The sequence below is a fragment of the Microtus pennsylvanicus genome, chromosome 3, assembly GCF_037038515.1.
Source record: "Microtus pennsylvanicus isolate mMicPen1 chromosome 3, mMicPen1.hap1, whole genome shotgun sequence".
NCBI lineage: Eukaryota > Metazoa > Chordata > Mammalia > Rodentia > Cricetidae > Microtus > Microtus pennsylvanicus.
The window spans coordinates 95,507,919-95,533,233 of NC_134581.1; the positions used below are offsets into that span (position 1 = coordinate 95,507,919).

The 25,315-nt window shown below is 39.3% G+C and overlaps 1 protein-coding gene across 1 annotated transcript in view; it reads left to right on the plus strand.

Moving 5' to 3' along the window:
• The window catches only part of Dpy19l2 (dpy-19 like 2), a 164,857-nt gene that overhangs the window by 47,388 nt on the left and 92,154 nt on the right, over positions 1-25,315 (plus strand). The window contains exons 5-9 of the mRNA XM_075967611.1: positions 8,806-8,926; positions 11,160-11,253; positions 13,960-14,017; positions 16,105-16,196; positions 17,900-17,999. Coding sequence (XP_075823726.1) covers positions 8,806-8,926; positions 11,160-11,253; positions 13,960-14,017; positions 16,105-16,196; positions 17,900-17,999 — 465 coding nt within the window. The remainder of the gene's footprint in view (positions 1-8,805; positions 8,927-11,159; positions 11,254-13,959; positions 14,018-16,104; positions 16,197-17,899; positions 18,000-25,315) is intronic.

Sequence of the window (25,315 nt, forward strand, 5' to 3'; positions counted from 1 at the left end):
GTGAATTGAGTCTATTGATATTAAGTGATATTAATGACCAGTGGTTGTTAACTGCAATTATATTTTGGTGGTAGTGTTTGTGTATTTTCCTTCTTTGAGTTGTAATGGTGGAGGGTTATCAGATGTCTGTGCTATTGTGGGTGTTGTTGGCTTCCTTGGGTTGAGATTTTCCTTCCAGTACTTTCTGTAAATGTGTTTTTGTGTATATGTATTGTTTAAATCTATTTTTGTCTTGGGATATCTTGTTTTCTCTATTGATGATGAAAGAAAGCTTTGCTGGGTAGTCTGGGCTTGCATCCATGGTCTCTTAGTGTCTGCAGTACATCTATCCAAGATCTTCTGGCTTTCATGGTTTCCACTTAGAAGTCAGGGGTAATTCTGATAGGTTTATCTTTATATGTTACTTGACCTTTTTTTGCAGCTCTTAATATTTTCTTTATTCTGTATGTTTTGTGTTTTGATTATTATATGGCAAGGGGATTTTTTTTTGATCCAGTCTATTTGGTGTTCTGTAAACTTATTGTATCTTCATAGGGATATCCTTCTTTAGATTGGGAAAGTTTTCTTCTATAATTTTGTTGAATATATTTTCTGGGCCTTTGAGCTGGAGTTCTTTTCCTTCTACCCCTATTATTCTTAGGTTTTCTCATTTCATGGTGTTTCAGACTTCCTGAATGTTTTGTGTTAAGAATTTGTTGGATTTAATGTTTTCTTTGATCAATGAGTCTATTTCTTCTCTAGTATCTTTAGAGTCTGAGATTCTTCTATCTCTTGTATTCTGTTGGTTATACTTGTCTCTGTAGTTCCTGTTCATTTACCCAGATTTTCTATACCCAGCCATTCCTTGGTTTGTGTTTTTTTTTTATTACCTCCATTTTCATCTTCAAGTCTTGAACTGTTTATTTTACCTGTTTGATTGCTTTTTCTTGTTTTTTTTTTTAGGGATTTTTAAATTTCTTCTAATTTTTTGTTTGTCTTCTCTTCCATTTCTTTAAAGGAGTTTTTTAGTTCCTGTTTAAGGGCCTCCATCATTTTCATAAGGTTATGCTTAAAGTCGTTCTCTTCTACCCCTTCTGGGTTAGGATGTTCAAGTCTTCCTGTTGTGTTTTCACTGGATTCTCATGTTACCTTGTTGCTTTTCAGGATGTTGGAGGAATTTTTGCATTGGCGCCTGCTCATCTCTTCCTTCTAATGAGGCCAGCAGAGTCTTGGCATCTTGGTCCAATCTCTGCTGTGGGTGACTGTGTACTTGGGAGTTTTTCTTGGTCTTTCACTCTTAGGTCCGCTCAACATTGGAGCATACTTTCAGATCTCCTCAGCCCTGAAGCAGGCTGTGTTGGAGGTTCCAAGGTCTTTGCAGACTAAAATGCAGGCTTGTGGGCAGGGTGGAATGGGATAAAAAAGCCAGCAGCAGGAACACTCCCTTCTGGAGGGGACCTGGATTCAGTCCCCCCCCCCCCGGACTGTTTCAGAGAGTGGCACTTTAGGCTGCCTGGAGGTGTGGCCACTTACCTCTCTGGTTCTGCTCAGCATGGGAGCAGGGTCTCTTTCAGGATTCCAAGCGAGTCTCTCTCTCTCTCTCTCTCTCTCTCTCTCTCTCTCTCTCTCTCTCTCTCTCTCATATATATATGAGTTTTCAATTTTTCAATTTCAGTTTTCAATTCTTGAGCTGTTTGCTTCACCTGTTTGTTTTTTTTTCTCGGTTTTCTTGGCTTTCTTTAAGAGATTTATTGTTTTCTTCCAATTTTTGTCTTTTCTTTCATTTCTTCAAGGGAATTTTTCATTTCCTCATTAGGGATCTCTATCATCTTCATAAAGTTATATTTAAGGTTATTTTCCTCTGCTTCTTCTGGGTTAGGATTTCAGTCTTCCTGTTGTAGGACCATTAGTTTCTGGTGATGCCACATTGCTTTTTAGGCTGTAGAAAATATTCTTGAATTGATGACTGCCTGTCTCTTCCTCCAATTGGTACAGGCAGTGACTTTGCCTCTTGGTCATATCTTTATAGTCAGTGTCGGTGTCTCAGGGATCCTTTCTTGGTCTGCTCTGTGTAGTTGCCTTTTGTCTCAGGGAGCAGCTTAGGATTCCGGGATGGGTGGGTATAGGAGTGGAGTGGGACTTGTAGATTACAGGGTCTGATGGGGGGTGTTGGAGGAATTTGCCTGCAGGAGGTTTGTTCACTGACAAGCTAGTCTAGTTGAGGCATTTCTGGGAGAGTCCTGGGGTTTTGCCCTGGGGCCTAGGACCTACAGGCTGGGCTGTCCATCTTGGGGGTTGTTCCTTCACTTCTTGGTCAGCTCTATGTAGTCACAGTCTGTGTCTCAAAGAGTCACTGAGGTGGCAGGGGATGGGTGGGTTTGGGGGCAGAGTGGGACTCATAGATTAGAGGGCCTGATTGATGGGGGTTGTTGGAGCATCCTGCCTATAAGAGGCTTGCCTTCTGGCCAGCTTTATGCAGTAGAATTTTCATGGGATCACAGTGACTCTGCAGATTGCTTTTATTATGATGGCCATTTCATAACATTAATCCTATCAATCTGTGATTATAAGAGGTCTTTCCATATTTTAGTGTCTACTTAAATTTCTCACTGTTTCAAGTTTTTATTGTAAAAATTTTTTGTTTCCTTGGTTAGATTTGGTTCAAAATATATATTTTTTTGAGGATAATGTGAATGGGGTTTTTCTCCTGATTTCTTTCTTAGTATGCGTATCTTTGGTATATAGGAAAACTACTAATGTTTGTGTATTAATTTTATATCTTGTTACTTTGCTGAATGTATTTATCAGCTCAAGGACTTTTCAGCTGGTATATTTAGGGTCTTTCATGTATAGAATCATATAATTTGCAAATAAGGATATTCTGATATCTTTATTTTTGATAACTTTATTTGACATTATTATTTGATAGTTTTATTTCCTATTTGTATTCCCCTTTAACCTTTTCTTGTCTTATTGCTCTAACTAAGACTTTAAGCACTATATTGAACAGAAGTAGAGACCATGTACATTTTTGTCTTTTTCCTCATTTTAGTGGAAAGGGCTTGAATATTTCTTTATTTAGCATGTGCTTGTCTATAGGTATTTAGGATATGTTCCTTGTATCCCTAGTCTCTCCAAGATTTTTTATTTTACTTTTTAAAAAATTGATTATTTGGATATCTTACATTATGCACCCTGATTGTCCTCAGTTCCCTGTCCTTTTATGTATACCACTCACTCCCGCCCCCACACCTCCCAAAACCAATTTTTCATATACTCACTATGACTTGGTCCAACTCCTAGCACCAAGGGAAGGTTAGTCTTTCTTCCCATGTACCCAAAAGCCATTAACTGTGAAGAGTCATGTTGCAACATGTGAGGGGTAGAACCAGCTCTCCTGGGTGTCCATACCATGCTTGCATGGGACAGTGACAGTTCAACAAAGGTCCTCGAATATTAACACATATTCAGGCAGCAGCCCAGACCACAGGCATCAACACTGTCCCTGGCCTTCTCAGGACCACTGGCTCACTCATGGCTCTCAGTGGCTGCAAGTGTCACAGCCTCAACATGACCTGAAGTGGCTGGCTATACATGCTACACATATCCAGATGGCCCACTGAGGTATCAAAGCCCAAGGACATCTGTGGAGGCCCCAAAAAGTAAGCTTATTCCACCTTATCTGAAGGTCAGAGAGTTTGAACGTATTTTGCTCTTTCAAGGTTGTTGACAACAAGTATTGCTACACACCCTGACCTAGGGTATGGTGCTTAGTGTTTTAGACATTAAGATGGCCAATAGAGATAGAACCACTCTACCCTAACTAAAGGTCAGAGAATTCAAGCATAATTCTGTGCCTTCTTTTGAAATGTGAGCTTTGACTTAAGGAGTAACTGCCTGCAGGATACTTGGTCTAGAGTGTTTAACTGTTCTAAGCAATAAACACTTTTCTCAAGAATTAATGGTTTGGTGTCTCAAGTATTGGGACAAGCAACTGTTCTTCTTGTCCTTTGTATCATGTTAAAGCAGTCTTTAGCCTTCTTCCCCCCTTTTGAATTGGAGTATAAAAATGTATGGAAGATAAACACTAGTGAATTTATTAGCATTCAGCATTCACTGAATTGCTCTTTTGTTACTATCCTGTTTCTCTGTGATTCTTATCTTTCTTCCTGATACCTAATGTTTCTAACCCACATGCTTCTAACCTGGAACATAAGAACCGGCCATGGCTAGGACCGTGGCAGAAGTCATCCAAAAAATGTGGATGCCCCCCCCCCAGGGTGGTTCCTGACAGACATCACCAAGACCTCAGGCAGTGACACAGACAGCATACATTCACATGGACCTCGGGCTTCATTGCAGCCTTGGGCAGCAGCATGGAACATAGACACCAACATGGCCGCTGGTGGCATCGTGGACCACAGTGGCCCTTTGAGAAGGTCCAGTCTAAAAAGCGAAACTTTTCTCATCTCAGACCTCCATTGTTGCCCAGATCCAGGGGGCTTCTGAGTCAGGATGGCCTCGGGAGCTGAGTCTGTGGCAGCATAAGCTCCAGGCTACTGCTGCACACCACTTTGTTGACCCTACTGGGCGATGGCAGCATGTCAACCTCAGCCCTCTCTCTCACCTGTCACTGCCATCGTGTCTCCAGTTGTGCCTCTCTCCACAGTGTGTGCACCATTCATTTTTTCTATCTTTTCCACCTTCCCATCACATATTTGTCCATTGTAGCCCATGCCACAGCACACAGTGGAGGTGGCCTGGGTATCTTTTTATTTATTTTTGAGATAATAATATAATTGTATTTCTTCTTTCCCTTTCTTTCCTTCAAACACTCCCACATACCTCTCCTTGCTTTTTTTCAAATTCATGTCCTCTCTTTTATTGTTATTGCATACATATATGTGCACATATGTGTATGCACACATATATCATGAAGGGGGCCTGCTTGTTGTTGGGGTTTTTGTCCCTTTTGTCCCGCCGGGTACCCCACAACTGTTTATCCCCCCAAAAAATTCACACATAGGTCTCCATAAATTATAAGCTGATTGGGCCATTAGCTCTAGCCTCTCACTGGCTAACTCTCACATCTTGATTAACCCATTTTTCTGACCTATGTTAGCCATGTGGCTCAGTACCTTTTTCAGTAAGGCAGATCACATCCTGCTGCTTCAGTGCTCTGGGTAGGAGAGAGAGGAATCCTCCTTCCCAGAATTCTCCTGTTCTTATTACATCATTTCTACTTCCTGTCTGGTTTTCCCAGCTATATTTCTGCCTGGCCAATCAGTGTTTATTTATAATATGATTGACAGAATACAGACAATTCTCCCACACCACACACATGTGCACACACACACACATAATCCTAAATATAACCTATGAAGTCTATTTAATGTTACTTGCATGTATGATTTTTAAATGTTTGTTATTGGATAAGTAGTTGGTGTGCTTGTTCCTGGGAAAGACTTTTCCTTCCACTCTCTACATTCCTTAGTTGTATAGGTTGAGGCCTCCTGAGCCTTCTCACATCCACTTTGGTATGTCTATTGCTATTACCTTGTTTAGCTCATGTTTGGGCAGTTATGTTAGTGCTCTTATGGATGTAACTTCTGACTTCACTATGAGACATAATCTCACAACAATCTCCCTTATCTCCTGGCTCTTACAGTCTTTCTGCTTCCCTTTACTTCAATGTTCCCAGAGCCTTAGGGTATGGTAAGGTTTTAAAGATAGATCCTTTAGGACTGAGCTCCACAGCTCTGCATTTTGAATGGTTATAGTTTTCTGTAGGTCTCCTTCCTTTACAAAGAGAGGTTTCCTTGATGAGGGGTGAAGATGACATATATCTGTGGTTATAAAGACAAATCATCATTAGGGATTATGCTGGTTTTTATTAAAGTAGTGGTTGTAGGCTCTCATCCAATATCCATCACTTCATTAGCTCTAAGTAGTTACCTAGGTTTTCAGTGCTAGGCATGATTTCCTTCCTGTTGAGCAGCTTTAAGTTCAATTAGAGAGCTGTTGGTTACCGCTGAAGTGCTAGTGACACTACTGTACCCTTAGAGTTGTCATGTCATTATGGTCATTGATATGCTTGGTTCTTAGGCATCATAACTGGGTAGAAACATTGGTTGCCTCCTTCCTTTGGAAGCCTTCATGGTGCTTGCTTGAGGGCTTTTGAAGTTTGTCAATGGCTTTTTCTGTATCTGTGAGATGCGATGTGGTTTCTGTTCTTGAGTCCATTTATGCAATGAATTAGATTTATTCAAAACTAGAATCAGCAAGTGAACTGAGTGGGTTTTAAAAAAGAGCACACAAGGTTGGTAGGGTGGGAGAGGTGTTGAGAAAAGGGACGGAATCAGAAGAGTGAGAATGGGAAGTGAATTTTCTCAAAACAAATTATATACATGTATGAAATTCTAAAACAATAAAAATAATAAAGCAGAATCTTCATTGAATCCCATCTTTCATATCTAAAATTGTCTTATTCTATTCAACTGTTTGTGTTGTATTGGTTTTCATTTAGGTGGTTATTCATACTTCCTTTGAATTCTTTGTGCATATTTATAACTGATGCTTTGTGTTTATTGTACTGTGGCTCTTCTAAATTGTTTTTCTCAAAGAGAATGACTATGAGAATACTGTATTGGTTCTTTGTGTTGTGTTTCCACAGTAGAAATTGGGCATCTGTGGTTAGGCCATTGCCTGGGTCATTTGGTATGGATATCTGTGCTGCCATTGTTGGGTGGGTATTTGGATCCTTACTGACTGCCACCCAACTTTGAAGATTTGAATCTTCTGGGTTTGTGCTTGTGATTCAGTCTTGGGGCCACTCAGTGGTGATGTGCTATTGGGGTATAGAAGTCATCCATGCTCAGCTGAGCCAAGATGAAACTTTGAACACATGAAGGGGCTTTTATGGAGCTAAAAGATTTTCCCTCAAGTTCCTCAGAAATTGAGTTTAGAGTGCAGAGAGAGACAAAGGTGAGATTTACCAGCATGGTGCGCAAGCATTTAATGTAGATCTCCAACTGACAGTCTTAGAGCCCTGATGGGCAGGGGAAGAGGAGGGTTTCCTTGGAGTGCACCAGGGAATCTGGCTTCAGATATGGGGACTTGAAATTACCAGAGAGTGCTAACTAGCAGTGCTAATTGTGGAATACATGTATTAGTCCACAGATGCCACGGCAGTGAGGACTTTGGGATACAGGAGAGCAGATGCTACTTGTGAGATGTATGTATGTCTTAGTTAACAGCTTAGTGTTATATGGGTTAGGGTGAGGCTACCTGTGAAACACACACATGGGCTTGCTGCAAAGATCCTCATAGCCTTATTGAAGGTTTACTGTATTTTTAGTTTCCTCCTTGATGCCTTAAAAGTCATTGTGAAAATGGGATAAATTGCTTGTTAAAACATGATGGCATTGTCAAGACCTGAAGCCGGGGGTTTGTTCTGAGTTGTATTTCCATCTTGAGATGATGAAAAATGTGGAAGGCCTAAGTTAACTGATGACTACACAATATCACAGTTTTGTGTGTTCCCACTTTCTGTGTTTATATCGTCAATATCTAATCTGTGGGTTAAAAATGTAAGTTTAGAACTTTTTTTTTTGAGAAGATTAAATATATTTCATGCTTATTCTATGCCAGCCTTTTACATAGAAGTTCTCTCACTCCTTTCATGGTTAAAAATGGTTATTATTAAATTCACTTGAAAGACAAGCTGATGTTTTGAGGCTGAAAGTTCACTCAGAAACATGGAAATTACAAAATGCAGAGTGAGAATAGTTTTTAAAATCAGATTTATTTTATTTTTAATTATGTGTAAGTGTGTGGTTTCTACATGTGTGAGTGAAAGTGCCCGCAGAATGCAGGAGGGGGCATCTGATCCCCTGTAGATGGAATTATAGGTGATTGTTAGTTACTTACCATGGGTGCTGGGAATGGAACTGTAGTTCTCTGGAAAATCAGTGTGTTTTCTTAACCACTGAGATATCTCTCCAGCCCCAGAGACAGAATTTGAGTTAAGTTTGACTCCAAAGCTTTGCTTTCCTTACTATGTCAAAGTTTATACCAAGAGAAATATAATTCTAGATTTAGCATATACATATAATGTGGTATTTTTTGTACAGACATGCAAAAGTCACAAGAATAAAAATGTTAAAATTTTAACAGTGTGTAATTTTTAAAAGACAAAAGTATAAATCTATAGTTTGGACCGAGAAAGAACATTGTGAGGTTGTTCAGAGTTGTGTGTCATTGAGTAAGTGTAGCTACATGCTGTCAGTGCCAGAGAGATGACAAGGTGACTCCCAGCATTAAGTGTCAGATCCATGTGTTTCTTTTTTGAAATTCTTTTTTTACTTTCTACCAACAATTCTCATACCTTTTATCAAAAATTCTCCTAGTTAAAAATCCCAGAGAGAGCATTTTGTGTTATTTTATTTTTCTCTGTTTTTATTTCCCTGTCTTGCTTCAGAACTTTGAAATGTAGGTTTTGGATTGAAAAGAACCAGTTGCTTCAGTCTTGTCCGTGTTCCAGTTTTGAATGAGCCCTGGAGCTGTTACTCCATTGTACTTCAGTTTTTTAAATGATGTGTCTTAAAAATAAAGAAATTCAGAGTTATACTCTTATATTTGGTTGTGTGGTTATATTACTACAATTAAATTGACTAATCTATGTAAATATTACTAATATAATAATATAAGTTTTTCTCAAATAAATTTGCTTAGGTTTATAATGTTAAAGCAACCATCAAGGAGTAGCATTTTAGAAAAGCTGTCTTTGTGATCAGAATATGTTTTCTTCCATCTTCTCTTTTATAGGTAATCATAGCCTACTGGTATCGCACAATCGTGGGAACAATGGATTTATTTGGGTTGGAAACTAAGACCTGCTGGAATGTCACCAGAATAGAGCCTCTTAGTGAAGTTCAGAGCTGTGAAGGCATGTGTCCTATGCTCACTGGTGTTTTCGTAGACATCTGATGTTGTGACACATTTCAATGATTATAATAAACTGTGATCAATTTTATTTAAAACAGTAAAGAAATGATCCATCACAATAAGTATTTTGCACCTTATAGTTATTTTACGAAAAGGCCACATCCCTAATAATTTGAGTATAAACTGAAAATTTAACTTGAGCATCGATATATCCCAACATAAGGCACTTTTGGGTAAGAGTTTGTTTCAGAATGAGATGGTACAAAGAATATTTGGGGCAATGTTCGTACATACATTTGGGGGGCAAAGGGTCAAATACATACTTATAATAGTTATAGATTAGTTAATGCTAATAATAAGCTATTATAAATATTGCTTTACCCTTGTTCACACTATTAAGAGGAATTTTAATGAAACTCACCCTGAATATCTTCTATATTGGCATCTCTCCCAAACCAAAACAAACAAAAATGGAGAAACAAAAAATCAAACTCTGTTGGAATCATGTAACAGTTTGCCACATGCCTTATGAGACTGTTGATAGCCACATAGAAACATGGATCTAACACAAAGTGCTTATAATATTTTCACATATGACTAGTTTCCACAATATTGCTACTTACTACATTTATTTAATTCTTGGCATATTAAAAACATTGAATTTCCTGTACTTTTTAAAAATTGATTTCCTTAAAAGCCTAAGGTGATACTGGTGGAGAATGTTTAAGGAGTGAAATACTTTGTGAATTTGGCAACATACAGGAATGGAAATTATGGCTCATCAAACACTAGACTTTGTCATGTGTCCATCGTCAGCTTTTCTGAGGGTAAAAGTCATCACCTTGAAGATGTGTGGTGTATATATTAAGTTCCCAATCAGAGCAGGATGGTGTTTGGTACTTGGAGTGCACAGAAGAGTGGAGAGACATGGGTCTTAAACTTGGAGAGCTTATACTATTAACAGGCTGTTAGCAGTTACAACCATAGTGCATACTATACTACAAAGGTTGATACGCTGGGAATGTAATCAAAGACAGAGCACACTGGACCATGTACTGGCTGGGGACTTACTTGCCTCTTATCTTTGGATGGGCTGTAACAGATCTACCTCCTGAAGCATCACTGCAAGCTGCAGGAAAAGCACATTTGTAAGGGCAGTGGTGGCTTCCATGTGGTCAGGTAGATGACTGATATCCTCTCGGTCAGTTCATGAGAAAGATCACTATAAATGTCTGGATTTTGGAAGCAGCGTGTTTGGGTGAGAAGGAGAGTGAAGAATCATACTATTGGCTTCTAGCTTGAGTCTTTGGACGGACAGAGAATGAAAAGTAGCTAGTATGGACGTTGTTTCCCTTCATGAATTGGTTCAAGATAACTGAAAGACCCAGAGCTGGAAATAATCAGTGGGCACATAGCTGTAGAAGCATAGAAATAGGAAAAAGATCAGTCTGGATATAGACTTGACACCGACTGTGCATGGATGGTATCTGGAAGTAGAGAGAGCATGTGACAGAGGCTCTGTGGTCTTGGGATGGAAGGGTTAATGAACCAGAGCAAGCAGGGTCACAGGACCCACCTCCCAGCAGATAGAGCAGCATTAACTTTGGAAATTATTTAGGTTTTTAATATTGTTTTCTCAAATACAAAAATCCTTTATACCAGTTAATCTCAAACCTGGCCCGAGAATTGTGTAAATCGATGACTATAAAACACACAGAAAGTGATGCACATGCAAATACAACTACATGTATCAGATATGCTAGCATTCTGTCCACACCGTAACAGATGAAGTGATTAGATCATATCACAGAGACTAGGGCTTTGCCAGACGTTAGGAACTGTATGCCACTCCTCAAGAGCCTAGAAAACACAAAATAATCAGTGGCTCCAGGGACTTCAAGTGGCTCTGCAGAAAGTCCCCCACACTGAACTGTAGCATTTTCACTTCAATTATGTGAACCCCAACATACCATTATATTATAGAAACAGGCCATTAGGGGAAAGTATTAATGTAACCAAATATATGTTGTAGGGGTTGGGGCTGTGTGAGAGGCCATGGCTTTTCCCCAGGACAGCAAATAGTACCGTCCTCTATGGAGGTGAAGATGCTTGTAGCATTGAAGACTGATCATGAAAGCAAATGCTTTTGGCAGATTTATGAGTTCTTGAGTATAAATCTCTGAAATAATTTTGCTCCTTAAATACTAATCAATCTGTGTCTTTTTCTTTTAAAGGATTGGGAGACCCAGCTTGCTTTTATATTGGTGTAATTTTTATTTTAAATGGACTAATGATGGGATTGTTCTTCATATATGGTACCTATCTGAGGTAAGACTAGTAAAGACTAGCAGAGAGAGTGAGCCCATAAAGACTGGTTGATACCTGTGACTAAATGAAAAGGAAGCTTGAGGAAGCCAACTGACTGGGCATAAGGAATTTCGTAGATTTGATTTTCCATAACCAATGCCACACAAACAGAAAATGAGATTCCACTGAAAAACACTCTACAGGTCTCTATTTTACCCTTTTGGGATCTTTGAAAGCTAAGATTTACTAACAAAAATGTTAGTGAAGATAACTCTAGTGTAAGCAGAGACTGCAGGTTGGCTTTTGCCTGCCTGGAATGAATTATCAGACAGAAACTATGTTAATTACAACACTGTTTGACCAATGGCTCAGGCATATTTCTAGCTATATCTTACATCTTAAATTAATCCATTTCTATTAATCTATGTATTACCATGGGGTTGTGGCTTACCGCTAAGGTTCCAGCATCTTTCTCCTTTGGTAGCTACATGGGTCTCCCTAACTCCATCTTCTTTGCCCTATCTCTGCTAGGATTTCCTGCTTTGCTATATTCTGCCCTGCTATAGGCCAAAGCAGCTTCTTTATTAACCAATGGTAATAAACTATATTCACAGCATACAGAGAGGAATCCCACATCACTCCAGTTCATGTGTAAATCATGACAACATTACATAGCAGAATGTTGCTTCCAATTTTATTCTTTTTGACGTGAGAATTTAAAAACTATCAAAGTTTTTTAATATCATTTGTAGAAGACACATTAATTAGCCAGTCTTTATTGATAATAGTACCATAATTTTGTTTGAAGTGTAAATGTGCCTAGTAGCAGGTCATAAAGTTAATTATGACAGTCACATATTATTCCCCCACTCCCCATTGCTCCTTAGAAGAGCCAAATGAGTTAACTTTTCTCATTAAAAATTAAGGTAAAGTCATCATCACAAGCAAAGCAAGTAGGGGAGAGAATAAATTAATGGCACATTTGTGGGAATACGTTTTAATAAAACTCATTTGTTCCTATGCTAATTTAAATAAAAATTTAAAAGTAGCTGAGGAGATGTGGTAGATATATAAATGGCTTTATCCAGCTATAAATAAAAATGAAATTATTTTACCCGCAATAAAATGTATGGAACTGGAGAGTATCATAAACAAAAACCCCAATAAAAACACATACCATGTTTTCTTTTATAAGTAGATTTAATCTAGATTTAAAAAATATAGGCTGTGCCATGAAATTGGAAGGACTACTGTTATTGGAGGACAAGGGACTGACGGGTGTGGGGATAGGGGACAAGAGTGATCAATGGGTATTATTGGAGGACAGGGGACTAACGGGTGAGGGAATGGGGACAAGAGTGATCAATGGGTGGGATTGCTCAGTGATTAAGAGTATTTGGTGTCCTTGCAGATGACCAGTGTTCATATTCCAGCATCCTCATGGCAGGTCACAACCATCTGTAATCCTAGTTCCAGAGGGAATGGCATTTTCTCCTGGATTTCTTGGGTAGAAGGCATGCACTTACAAGGTGCACATAATATACATACATACAGGCTGGGAAACATTCCCACATGTAAAGTAAAAATAAATAAATGTATTGGGGAAAGCATGCATATATGATTATCCAAATCTAGATTTTTATAGAGATATAATAGTTTATGTAATGTAGGTTAGAAATTAAGTATATATATATATACATATATGAGTGAGGAAAGTGAAGGCAGACCAAAAAGAATGCGAAGTGAGAAAGGAACTGAAGAATATAATGGGTTTAATATGTCCAAATTAAAATTATATATACTCATATGTATATATACATAGATATGTATGTATGTATATATATATATGTGAAAATTTTATAATGAAACCATTATGTTGTAAGCTAACTAAAAAATTTCTAAAGTAAAATCACAATGAATTGTCACGCTTCCCTTCTGGTCAATGTAAGGAAGCTGATAATGACTTATAACATCATTTCACTCCTCACTCAGCTCTTCCGTAGTTTATTACCTTATTACCTGTACACAGTGGTCAGGGCTGCTACCACAGCTTGCTGTTTTTGTTTTTATTTTTCATCTCATTCTTTCCTTGTCCTTTCATTTCACCAATATTTATTGTATCCTAAACTAAGCAAACAGTGAGGAGTAGGCATATATAGAGTCTGCTGGCTTCACGGCCTGGGATATAGGCCGTGGATAAACGTACAAGACAAAACCCACTATGCAGCATGGATATGAGAGTCTGTGATGATTATTAGGCCCTGTAGGTCTGCTGTGTAGAGTCTACAGCATGACTCCATCAGAGTATTTTCAGTCAGTCAAATGGTCATGCATTTCTGCGAAGTGAAGCTGTTAGTCTTTTGACTTTAATCCTCAGTCGCTTAAGCCTAATTTCCAAAGACACAATTAGCACATTTACATTATTGACAGAATGGCATACAGACCAAAGGGCTGGGCTGTGTGTTTAAAATTATTTTTGGTCATGGTTTATTTAGAAAATATTTTGATGTAATTGTAAAACTGAGATTGTATTACATGTGCACTTTGTGTTTTTATACAGCCAGGATTAAAAATCCAACTGCACGGGCTTTGGGGAAATATTTGTGGTTTTATGACTTCGTTATTCATGTTTTAAGCATAGAAAATTATGGTTTTAATTGTGATATAATTTTGTGGGAAGAGCCTATATGTTGCATTCTATGACTGTGTACTTTATTATTTTTACAGTGGGAGTCAGCTAGGAGGTCTGATTACAGTGGTGTGCTACTTTTTCAATCATGGAGAGGTCAGTTTTCTATTCAACCTTTTTGAAACATAGAGTGGCTTGTATGAACAAGAATATATAATCACTAAACTACTATGATTGCATTGTATTGTGACTGTGAGATCTTAAAGTACTTTACTTTGTAAAATGATATGTTAATTACTAATCTAAAATTGTAAATCAGTACAATTTAAAACAGGTTATCCGTCAATATTTTAGCGCGTATTTATATACATATGTTTTGTAGATAAATGGTAACATTGCACTCCAGGAAGCAGTCACTTTATACACGTCATTCATTGACTGTTAGACGTCTGGTGTGTGGGTGTTAGCTTCATCATATGGGTTATGAAATTGAAATTTAGAGAATTATATTACTTAACCAAGATTTCAAGGTGAAGATAGGCTACCTAATCTGTGTTGGTCTGAATCTAAAACCTCAGTTTCCTGTCTTTCTGAAATATAAACCTACCCCTTTCTCCTTTTCAGACAGGGTCTCCCTGTGTCTTCTAGTCTTGCTTCAACACTTTTGATTCTCCTGTCTCAGCCTCCTAAGGGCTTGAATTACATTGCCTGTACACCATGTCAGTCTTTGAAAAGTGTTTTCTTAATGGTAAGAACACTTAACACAATACCCACCCTCTTAGCAGTTTGTTTTTTTTTATTCTACAATACAGTATTTTTAAAGATTGTGTGTGTGTGTGTGTGTGTGTGTGTGTGTGTGTGTGGTACAGGCAGTTATGAGCCACCATGTGGTTACTAGCAATTAAACACCAATCCTCTTGCCTCCAGATCCATCTGCCAGCCCTCAAATTTAACAAAATGTTGAGGGCATCATATCTCCAGAACTTGCCCATCTCCCATACTTGAAACTTTACTTCTTTGCTCTTCCCAGTGATTAGAATGCTGTTGGCCTGACAACAGGCACACAGTTCATTCAGTAGCTGCTCCGTTCCTTTGCCGCTTCTACTGAATTATTCTTCCTTTTCTATAAGCCATCCCAAACACAGTTGGCTGTAATGCTCCTAAAAACAGTTTATGACATAATGTTTTCGCTGTGAGTATGATCCATGTTCTGTGTTATGTATTAGGTGTTGAATGCATGGTAAGAAGACAGAATCTGACTATTAATGTTTGGAATCAGATGTGTTATGCAGTGGCTCAGGTGACATGCAGTGGGTGTTCTTATCTGCTGTTATAGTGGGCCAATTTAAAAATCGCTTAGATAAAGGAAGAGACAAAGTCACACATAAAATGCTTTAAATATATGATATTCAGTGAAGACAAATGCCTTGTAATTCATCTGTTGGCACAAAGAAAAACATTTTATTTGGGTGTGCAGGCTTTGGTGGACTGAGTTTGAGTTTGAATAAAACCATTACTCATTTCAAGGTTTGCAAGTTTATAATTATAATTTTTGGAGGCTCTTAATAAAGCAGTCAGACTCTTACCAAATGATAAAAACTCAAATTCTTTCTATAAGTTTAGGGTTTCTGATAGAAAAATTTATACAGAAAATGTTGATCCATGTGTCTTAAGGCAATCTAAATATGTGTATTTAAGTTTAATATTGTCACTGTGTCCATTACCAGCAATTCTTAGTGCTTTCAACTGTTTTTAAAAAGCTTGACTCATGTAGAGCATATTTGATTAACTCAGATTCAATTGACCGCTGATTATGTATATCTATATTAGTTGGAACTTAATGTGTATAGACTCCTGAGTTTTGCAAGTGCTTTATGTTTTTGATTAACATGGTTTCCTAGCCAGATCATGTACCTCAAAGCCCCAAATGCCAGGTTCAGGCTGCAGTGCACTCTGAGCCAGTAGTCCTCACAGCGCGTATCCCTGTGTATTTGTTGGTCCTTTGGCTAAATGGCGTGTGATTTAATACAGTTTTTACTGGTTTCTGAATTTGACAGTAATAGGGCTCCTCTTAATGGCCATGAGAGAGGATGTCAAAGGACCAAAAGCTATTCCAGGCAGTGAGAAATAGGATCTAACGAGCCCAGTGTTAAAACTCTGAAAGTAAGCCAATCCCTGAGTTGTAAGTGAATAACATTTACTTTCATGGAAAATAATGCAAACTGTAATTTTTATGGTTTCAGGCCACCCGTGTGATGTGGACACCGCCTCTCCGGGAAAGTTTTTCATATCCATTCCTTGTACTTCAAATGTATGTCTTAACTACTATACTCAGGTAATTTCTGTCATAAAACAAAGCTAAATAAGTTATGTTATTTTTCTTAAGATTTGCTTTTACCTAAGTCATAATTACCTAATTTAAACTATGTTTTACGGCTATTCAAAAATGAATTGATTAATAAGATAATTGCAACATAAATTTGTGAACTTTTTTAACATGGGTATATGAATGTTGTACATATGTGTAATATATGTAGGCTTCTGAATGATGTTTCTTGTAGTTCAGCTAGTTTCATATTGTCTTGGACACACTCTTTGGTGAATTAAGTTTTAAGCATTTTAGAAATGTAAGAGGTCTGGAGAAGTAAGAAGAGTAGAATACAATAAATAGCTTTGTTATAGGAATAGAGTTCGTAGAACATTAGTGAAAGTTGCCACTGAATGAAATTGTGATCATTATGTCTTCTAAACTCTCAGAGAATAGCCATAATCAGTTACTAAGCTCTGGCAGCCTCTGCCTCATATGGAAATCCTCGCTCCTTCCTGCCCTTCTTCCTAAAGTTGTGCATTATGCATTTAAAAGTACTCATAGACGCAGGAATTATGGCAGATTTTAATCTTTAGCCATAGACTACTTGGCACTGTCAAGTAAATGGTTGAGGCAACATTTGCTAGTGGACTGAGTAGCATATACATCCTGAGCTCCCTGCAGATCTGGAGAGCAGGCTGCCCCCTGGTGTGCCAGCAATTAAAGCTTGAATGTGGCTTTGGGAATCTGTTCCCAGTTCAGGTTTCCAGATTCATTCCTTACATTGTGTACTTAGAAAAATTATAGAGAAAGATGCTACCCTCTCTTTTCCCAGGAGAAGAGGATTGTTCATTTGAAGTAATATTAGCCTGGCTAATTGAGGGTTAAGGAAGTCATACAGTGGAATGTGTTAGTCGGAACATTTAAGATCATGACCTTGAAGGCATGTACTCTATTTAACGAAAACCAGTTTTGTCTGAATAAATGCATGAATGCTCAGACGGACTTTGTGCTTTGCTTGGGACATGGGACTTGAAAATAAGGATCCCTCCCACCCCAGATTATACAAAACATAAAGCTGCAACTGCAGATTGGCTTTGTTCTTCACACACATTTGTCTTTTTCATATTCTAAGAGATGCTCCACTTTCTTTGTGAAAGGTGTTGGCTCCCACACCTTTCTGTTGCAAAGTACACAATTCAAATGCCAGCTGCAACAGCTGGACTGTTCTCAGCTTTGCAGTTTTAAGAACTTCCCTGCAGTCCCCCACAAGTGTTGGTGTACTCCTTGACAGCATGTGTGCGTCTCCTCACTAGTTTCTGAATCATGTGAGTGACCAGTGTGGGAAGGACTTCACCGTGTACCATGGGACACCCCGAGGAACACAGGATCAGTGTCAGGTCCTGTTTCCTGAGCTCTGTCTGGAGGATTAAAATTGAATGGCAAACATTTTTTTAATAAGGAACTAAAGTTGTATTTAAATAGTTTAGTTTACTGGAAAAATCTGTCCAATACTATTTCTAAATAACTAATTTTGTTTTATTTAATCTTTCTATTGTTCAAGCATTTTAACTAATTTTAGCAAGTTGATTTCCAAAATTGAATTTTGTTGTGTTATATAAAAGGTAAGGAGATGAGTTAGGTTTCTGTGGTTAGCAAGAGCTTCATTGTTTCTGAGTTACCAGGCATCTTCACAGCAGAACTTACTGGTGTTGCTTCCCTCCGTCAAGGACCTCCACTGTCCACAGAAAACACTACATAGCGCTCTGTTTCTCCAATGTGGCCTTTATGCTTCCGTGGCAGTTTGCTCAGTTCATACTCTTTACGCAGGTAAGATGAATGCACGTGGCCATGATTGCTCCAGTAGAGGGTAGTAGAATGCTTGTTTGACTTTGTATTTTGAGGCTAGCTTCAAATTCACTCTGCAGCCCAAGTTGACCAAATTTACGATATTCCTGTCTTCTCAAGTGAAGATGTAACAGAGGCAACCGTCACACCTAGTTGATTTCCTTTATGCTTTCAAGGGCTTTCAAATTAATGGCTGATCCTAAAGTCTTTATAAATGTCTGTATCCTGTCTTTATAAATTCTTTATAAATGTGTACTGTCTGTTTTGTGTGAGGAGCAAAAGTGTACTAGGAGCCATTTCTCAAGATTCTCTCTCTTTCTCTCTCTCTCTTTCACTCTCTGCTTCCCTCCCTCCCTCCCCCACCATTTTTGGAGAAAGTTTTTTTTTTTAATTTTGTGTGTGTGTGTGTTGGACACTGTCTGCCCTCAAACTCAAAGAGATGTGCCTGCCTCTGTCTCCTGAGTGCTGGGATTAAAAGTATGCACCACCACTGCCACCTGGCCATTTCCCAAGCTCTTATCAAGTTCTTTTTTATGAGAATTGAAGCCACATTCTTTTTTTCCTAAAATTCTTACGTAACTAATAGCAAGAAATTAAACTAGTGAAGCAGAGTTAAAAAACAAAGTGGTGAAGATTTCCAGCAATAAGCATACCCAGGACAATGTGGTGAAGATTTATGGCAATCAACATACCATGACAACATGGTGAAGATTTACAGCAATAAGCATACCCATGTAGGTCCTTACCACCAACAGTGATGTGCTGTACCAGAAACAAGATGTGACTTGTGACTTCAGCTCCATAAGCACAGCTTGTTTGAAAAGTTATTAAAGGATTCTCAGTTTTTATTAGAGTTGGCTATAAGAAATGTCATTGTTTTTGCAGGCTGAAATAGTAGAATACAAATAACTTTTATGTGTTGTTGTTTTGCCTGCTTATAAGTCTGTGTGTGCCATGGAAGCAGTCCCTGCAGCGGTCAGAAGAGGGTGTTGGATCTTCTAGGACTGGAATTACATTGTTTGCTATGATCTGCTGTGTGAATGCTGAGAATCAAATCCAGGTTCTCTGCAAGAGTAACTAGTGCTCTTAACCACCAAGCTGTGTCTCCAAGCCTTGTATTTTAACAAGTCATTGTAAGCAAATTTATCAACCAAGCACTTTAAATGAGTTTGAAATTACATTAATGACTTTGCAACTATTCAAAGCATATTCAGGACTTAATTATTTTAACTTAAACGTGCACTTCAATTTGTGTCAGTATAATGGGGAGATTCAAACTTATTTTTTTCTGGTGGTAACAGCCCTGCTGTCCTGGAATTCATTCTGTAGACCAGGCTGGCCTCAAACTCACAGAGACTGGTCTGCCTGCTTCTGCCTCCTAAGAGCTACGATTGTATGTGAGATTCTTTCCTTCCTTCCTTCCTTCCTTCCTTCCTTCCTTCCTTCCTTCCTCCCTCCCTCCATCCCTCCCTCCCCCCCTCTCTTTCTCCCTTTCTTTCTTTCTTTCTTTCTTTCTTTCTTTCTTTCTTTCTTTCTTTCTTTCTTTCTTAATAAGTGTGAAGGTTAGTTCATATCCTCTAATCATTTTGTATAAGACATGAATATAAAGGAAAGATGGCCCACATTTCAAAGAACAAAATAATGAGAATCACAGGAACCTAGGACATTTAATCTGACAAGGCCTTAGACATGCTCATTTTAAGATGCTAAGAATTTTGGCAGTGAGTTTTAATTTATAATTTATCCAGCTTCCCTTTGAAAAATTGTATCAGGACAAGGTGAGATGGAAGAAATTGTAAAACAAGTTAGATAGATAGAAATTGTATTTAGACAAGATAGTGCTAACATATTTATACCAAATTCATTATCAATTCAGTTGTCTTTCTTTATATGACTGATTTTCAATTTAAGGTACATAATTAGTTCATATCTTTTGTAATACTTAAGTCAGTGTGACTGCATGACTTTCTGCTACCATTGACAGCAGGGCCTGTTTCACTGCCTGGAGTTTCTCCTTCTGTCACCAAAAATGCTTTAGGACAAGGGAAAGCTCCAGATGTCTAGGCTAGCATAGGAGCTGGAAAGCAGACTGCCTGCATTGGCAAGGCTGTGTGCCCATCAAGTATTCTGTGCGCTGTGGAAATGCCAGCATGCCCTTTTATGCATGAGAATGTGGCCTTCCATCAGCTTCCCAGCTCTTCCCTTTCACATGCATGAATGCGGCCTTTCCATTATGTTGCCAGGCACATTGCTTGATAACTGTCTAATTGTGCCTCAATGGAAGGACTCCCAAATGAGCTGCATTCTATCTGAGGGATCACTGAACCTAGTGCTTGTTTAAGTAAGGAGACAATTGTTTTTTCTTTTTCTTTTTTTTAAAAAATTTTTTATTGAGAAAAAGAAGAAAAAAAAGTTTCGGCCTCCTCCCAGCCTCCCATTTCCCTCCCCCTCCTCCCACCCTCCTCCCCCTTCCCCCACTTCTCTCCCCCTCCCTCTCCAGTCCAAAGAGCAGTCAGGGTTCCCTGCCCTGTGGAAAGTCCAAGGTCCTCCCCCCTCTGTCCATGTCTAGGAAGGTGAACTTCCAAACTGGCTAGGCTCTCACAAAGCCAGAACATGAAGTAGGATCAAAACCCCCTGCCATAGTCCTTGGCTTCTCATCAGCCTTCATTGTTCACCATGTTCAGAGAGTCCGGTTTTATCCCATGCTTTTTCAGTCACAGTCCAGCTGGCCTTGGTGAGCTCCCAATAGATCAGCCCCACTGTCTCAGTGGGTGGGTGCACCCCTCGTGGTCCTGACTTCCTTGCTCATGTTCTCTTACCTTCTGCTCCTCATTGGGACATTGGGAGCTCAGTCCGGTGCGCCAGTGTGGGTCTCTGTCTCTATCTCCATTCATCACCATGTAGTAAGGGCTACGGGACTGTGTCCATGGCACTCCGCCCGCCTGGCTAGCTTATGCCCCGAAATAACAACACACAAACTGTATTCTTTTAAACACTGCCTGGCCCATTAGTTTCAGCCTCTTAACCCATTTCTAATAATCTATGTAGCACCACGAGGTGCGATTACCAGGAAAGATTCAGCATGTCTGACCTGGTGGCTGGCTGCATTGCCATCTGCCTCAGAGAGCAGAGCTATGACGTCTGCCCGGGAGAGGGGAGCATGGCGTCTCTGAGCTCACTTCCTCTTCCTCCCAGCATTCTGTTCTGTTTACTCCACCCACCTATGTTCTACCCAATAAAATGGGCCAAGGCAGTTTCTTTATTTTTTAACCAATGACCTTCCTCCATCATTTCCCCTTTTTCTGTTTAAACAACAAAAAAGGAAGCCTTTAACTTTAACACAGCAAAATTACATATAACAAAACAGTTATCAAGTAAAAATTACAATAATCTTTATCATAACTAAGGAAAACTATAACTATAACTAACTATTCTTAACTCCATCAAAAGCTCCAGAAAGATACAATATTACCTAAGCAAACAAGAAAAATCAACTTTCAAAACTCTAGAAATGAGAGAGACATTTTGCTGCCTGGACAGTCACCCAAAGTTCCTCTGTACTGTTGGGGCATCCATCTTCGGCCTACAGGCCCATAGTTTTCAGCAAACATTTCCATGAAGCAGGAAATTTCAAAGGCAGTCACTATCTGCTTGTCCTGAAGGATGTCTTGCAGACACTTTCAGGAATCAGGAACCCCGAAAGATCATCTCACCTTTAGGCAAGTTCAGTAGTCCTATCTCTGTAGGTTCTCTGTGTCCAGTTTATGCAATAGTCCAGGCAAGAACAGTTTCTTGCCCAAATGGCTATCAAACTCCATAAGGATCCTCTTCGATGCCCATCTTCTTCTTGAAGTAGATTGGTGCTGCCAGGAGCAGAGTGTCTCATTGTCATGAAAAGTCCTAAGTTATTAAAACATTTAATAGCATATTCCATAGTCTTTGAAAGATATGAAGAATGCCGATCTAACTGAAATATATATCTATATATCTAGAAAATCTAACTAACATGACTACAAATTTGACTATTATTAATGATTATCCATTAACAACCTATATACATTAAATTTTTAAATGAACCACACAATCACAATACCTTAATAAAGATCAGAAATACATATACATATAACAAAATTGACCTTAAATCTCTATCAATAAAGCAAAATCTATACTAATGCAAATTATTCATATCTATATCATATCCCCCTTTAAATGTAAAAGAACATTTATAAACCATATTTGGGAACATGGGCGCAGTTTTTTCTCTCCAAACTGCTTTCTGCTGAATGGGGGCGTCGTTAATTAGGTCTTTCATGGTATAACCTGTGTGCTAGTTTCATCTCAGTTGGCAGTTGAGTGAAGCAATTTTCAGAAGGTGTTCACAGCAACCCTTCAGGAGGGCGTTGTCCATCATACCATATTGGAATAGAAGCAATCCACAGACTCTCACCCTCTGTGAAAACAAAATAAGAAACTTCTTTTCTTTTCTTTTTTTTTTTTGATTTTTTTTATTGATAAAAGGAGGATAAAGAAAAGAAAAAAAAACAAATTTTCACCTCCTCCCACCAGCCTCCCATTTCCCTCCCCCTCCTCCCACTCTTCTCCCCCTCCTCCCACTCTTCTCCCCCTCCTCCCACCCCTCTCCCCTTCCCCCCACTCCTCTCCCCCTCCCTTTCCAGTCCAAAGAGCTGTCAGGGTTCCCTGCCCTGTGGTACGTCCTAGGTCCTCCCCCCTCCATCCATATCTAGGAAGGTGAACATCCAAACTGGCTAGGCTCCCACCAAGCCAGCACATTGCGTAGGATCACAACCGCGTGCCATTGTCCTTGGCGTCTCATCAGCCCTCATTGTTCGCCATGTTCCAAGAGTCCAGTTTTATCCCATGCTTTTTCTGGTAACAGTCCAGCTGGCCTTGGTGAGCTCCCAGTAGATCATCTCCACTGTCTCAGTGGGTGGGTGCACTCCTCGTGGTCCCGACATCTTTGCTCATGTTCTCACTCCTTCTGCTCCTCATTGGGACCTTGGGAGCTCAGTCCAGTGCTCCAGTGTGGGTCTCTGTCTCTATCTCCATCCATCGCCAGATGCAAGTTCTAGGATGATATGCAATATATTCGTCAGTATTGCTCTAGGGTAGGGTCATTTCAGGTTCCCTATCCTCAGCTGCCCAGGGAACTAACTGGGGACCTCAGCTTGGGCACCTGGGAGCCCCTCTAGGGTCAAGTCTCCTGCCCACCCTAAAGTGGGTCCCTTAACTAAGAATTGTGGTTCCGTGCTCCCCTATCCAACCTTCCTTTATCCTGATCCTCCTGTTTCCCCAAGTCCACCCTCCTTCCCTTCTACCTTTTCTCTCCCCATCTCCCCTAACCCCCATCCCACCCCACCCCCAAGATCCCACTTTTCCCCCCGGCAATTTTGTCTACTTCCCTTATCCAAGAGGATAACTCTATGTTTTTCCTTGGGTTCACCTTCTTACTTAGCTTCTTTAGATTCGCCTATTGTAGACTCCGTGAACCCTATTTATGGCTAGAAACCAATTATGAGTGAGTACATCCCATGTTCGTCTTTTTGGGCCTGGGATTCCTCACTCAGGATAGTGTTTTCTATTTCCATCCATTTGCATGCAAAATTCGAGAAGTCATTGTTTTTTACCGCAGCGTAGTACTCTAGTGTATATATATTCCATACTTTCTTCATCCATTCTTCCATTGAAGGGCATCTAGGTTGTTTCCAGGTTCTGGCTATTATAAATAATACTGCTATGAACATAGTTGAACAAATGCTTTTGACATGTGATAGAGCATCTCTTGGGTAAATTCCCAAGAGTGGTATTGCTGGGTCCAGGGGTAGGTTGATCCCGAATTTCCGGAGAAACCGAAACACTGACTTCCACAGTGGTTGCACAAGATTGCATTCCCACCAGCAATGGATGAGGGTACACCTTCCTCCACAGCCTCTCCAGCAAAGGCTATCCTTGGTGTTTTTGACTTTAGCCAATCTTACAGGTGTAAGATGATATCTCAAAGTTGTTTTGATTTGCATTTCCCTGATCGCTAAGGAGGTTGAGCATGACCTTAAGTGTCTTTTGGCCATTTGAACTTCTTCTGTTGAGAATTCTCTGTTCAGTTCAGCGCCCCATTTTTTAATTGGGTTAATTAGCATTTTAAAGTCTAGTTTCTTGAGTTCTCTATATATTTTGGAGATCAGACCTTTGTCTGTTGCGGGGTTGGTGAAGATCTTCTCCCAGTCAGTAGGTTGCCTTTGTGTCTTAGTGACAGTGTCCTTTGCTTTACAGAAGCTTCTCAGTTTTAGTAGGTCCCATTTATTCAATGTTGCCCTTAATGTCTGTGCTTCTGGGGTTATACCTAAGAAGCGATCGCCTGTGCCCATCTGTTGTAGGGTATTGCCCACTTTCTCTTCTATCAGATTCAGTGTTTTCGGGCTGATATTGAGGTCTTTAATCCATTTGGACTTGAGTTTTGTGCACGGTGATAGATATGGGTCTATTTTCATTCTTCTACAGGTTGACATCCAGTTGTGCCAGCACCATTTGTTGAAGATGCTTTCTTTCTTCCAATGTAAACTTTTAGCTCCTTTATCGAAAATGAGGTGTTCATAGGTTTGTGGGATAAAGTCCGGGTCTCTATACGATTCCATTGGTCGACTTCTCTGTTTTTATGCCAGTACCACCCTGTTTTCATTACTGTAGCTCGGTAATAGAGTTTGAAGTCAGGGATGGTAATGCCTCCAGAAGATCCTTTATTGTATAGGATTGTTTTGGCTATCCTGGGTTTTTTGTTTTTCCATATAAAGTTGATTATTGTCCTCTCCAGATCTGTGAAGAATTTTGATGGGATCTTGATGGGGATTGCATTGAATCTATAAATTGCCTTTGGTAGAATTGCCATTTTTACTATGTTGATCCTCCCAATCCAAGAGCAAGGGATGTCCATCCATTTTTTGGTATCCTCTTCAATTTCTTTCTTCAATGCCTTAAAGTTCTTGTCAAATAGATCTTTCACTTCCTTGGTTAGATTTACCCCAAGATATTTTATGCTGTTTGTGGCTATTGTGAATGGAGAAGCTTCTCTGATTTCCCTCTCTGCTTCCATATCCTTTGAGTATAGGAGGGCGACTGATTTTTTGGAGTTGATCTTGTATCCTGCCACATTACTAAAGCTGTTTATCAGCTGTAAAAGTTATTTGGTGGAATTTTGGGGGTCGCTTATGTACACTATCATATCATCTGCGAATAACGAAAGTTTAACTTCTTCATTTCCAATTCGAATCCCCTTGATCCCATTA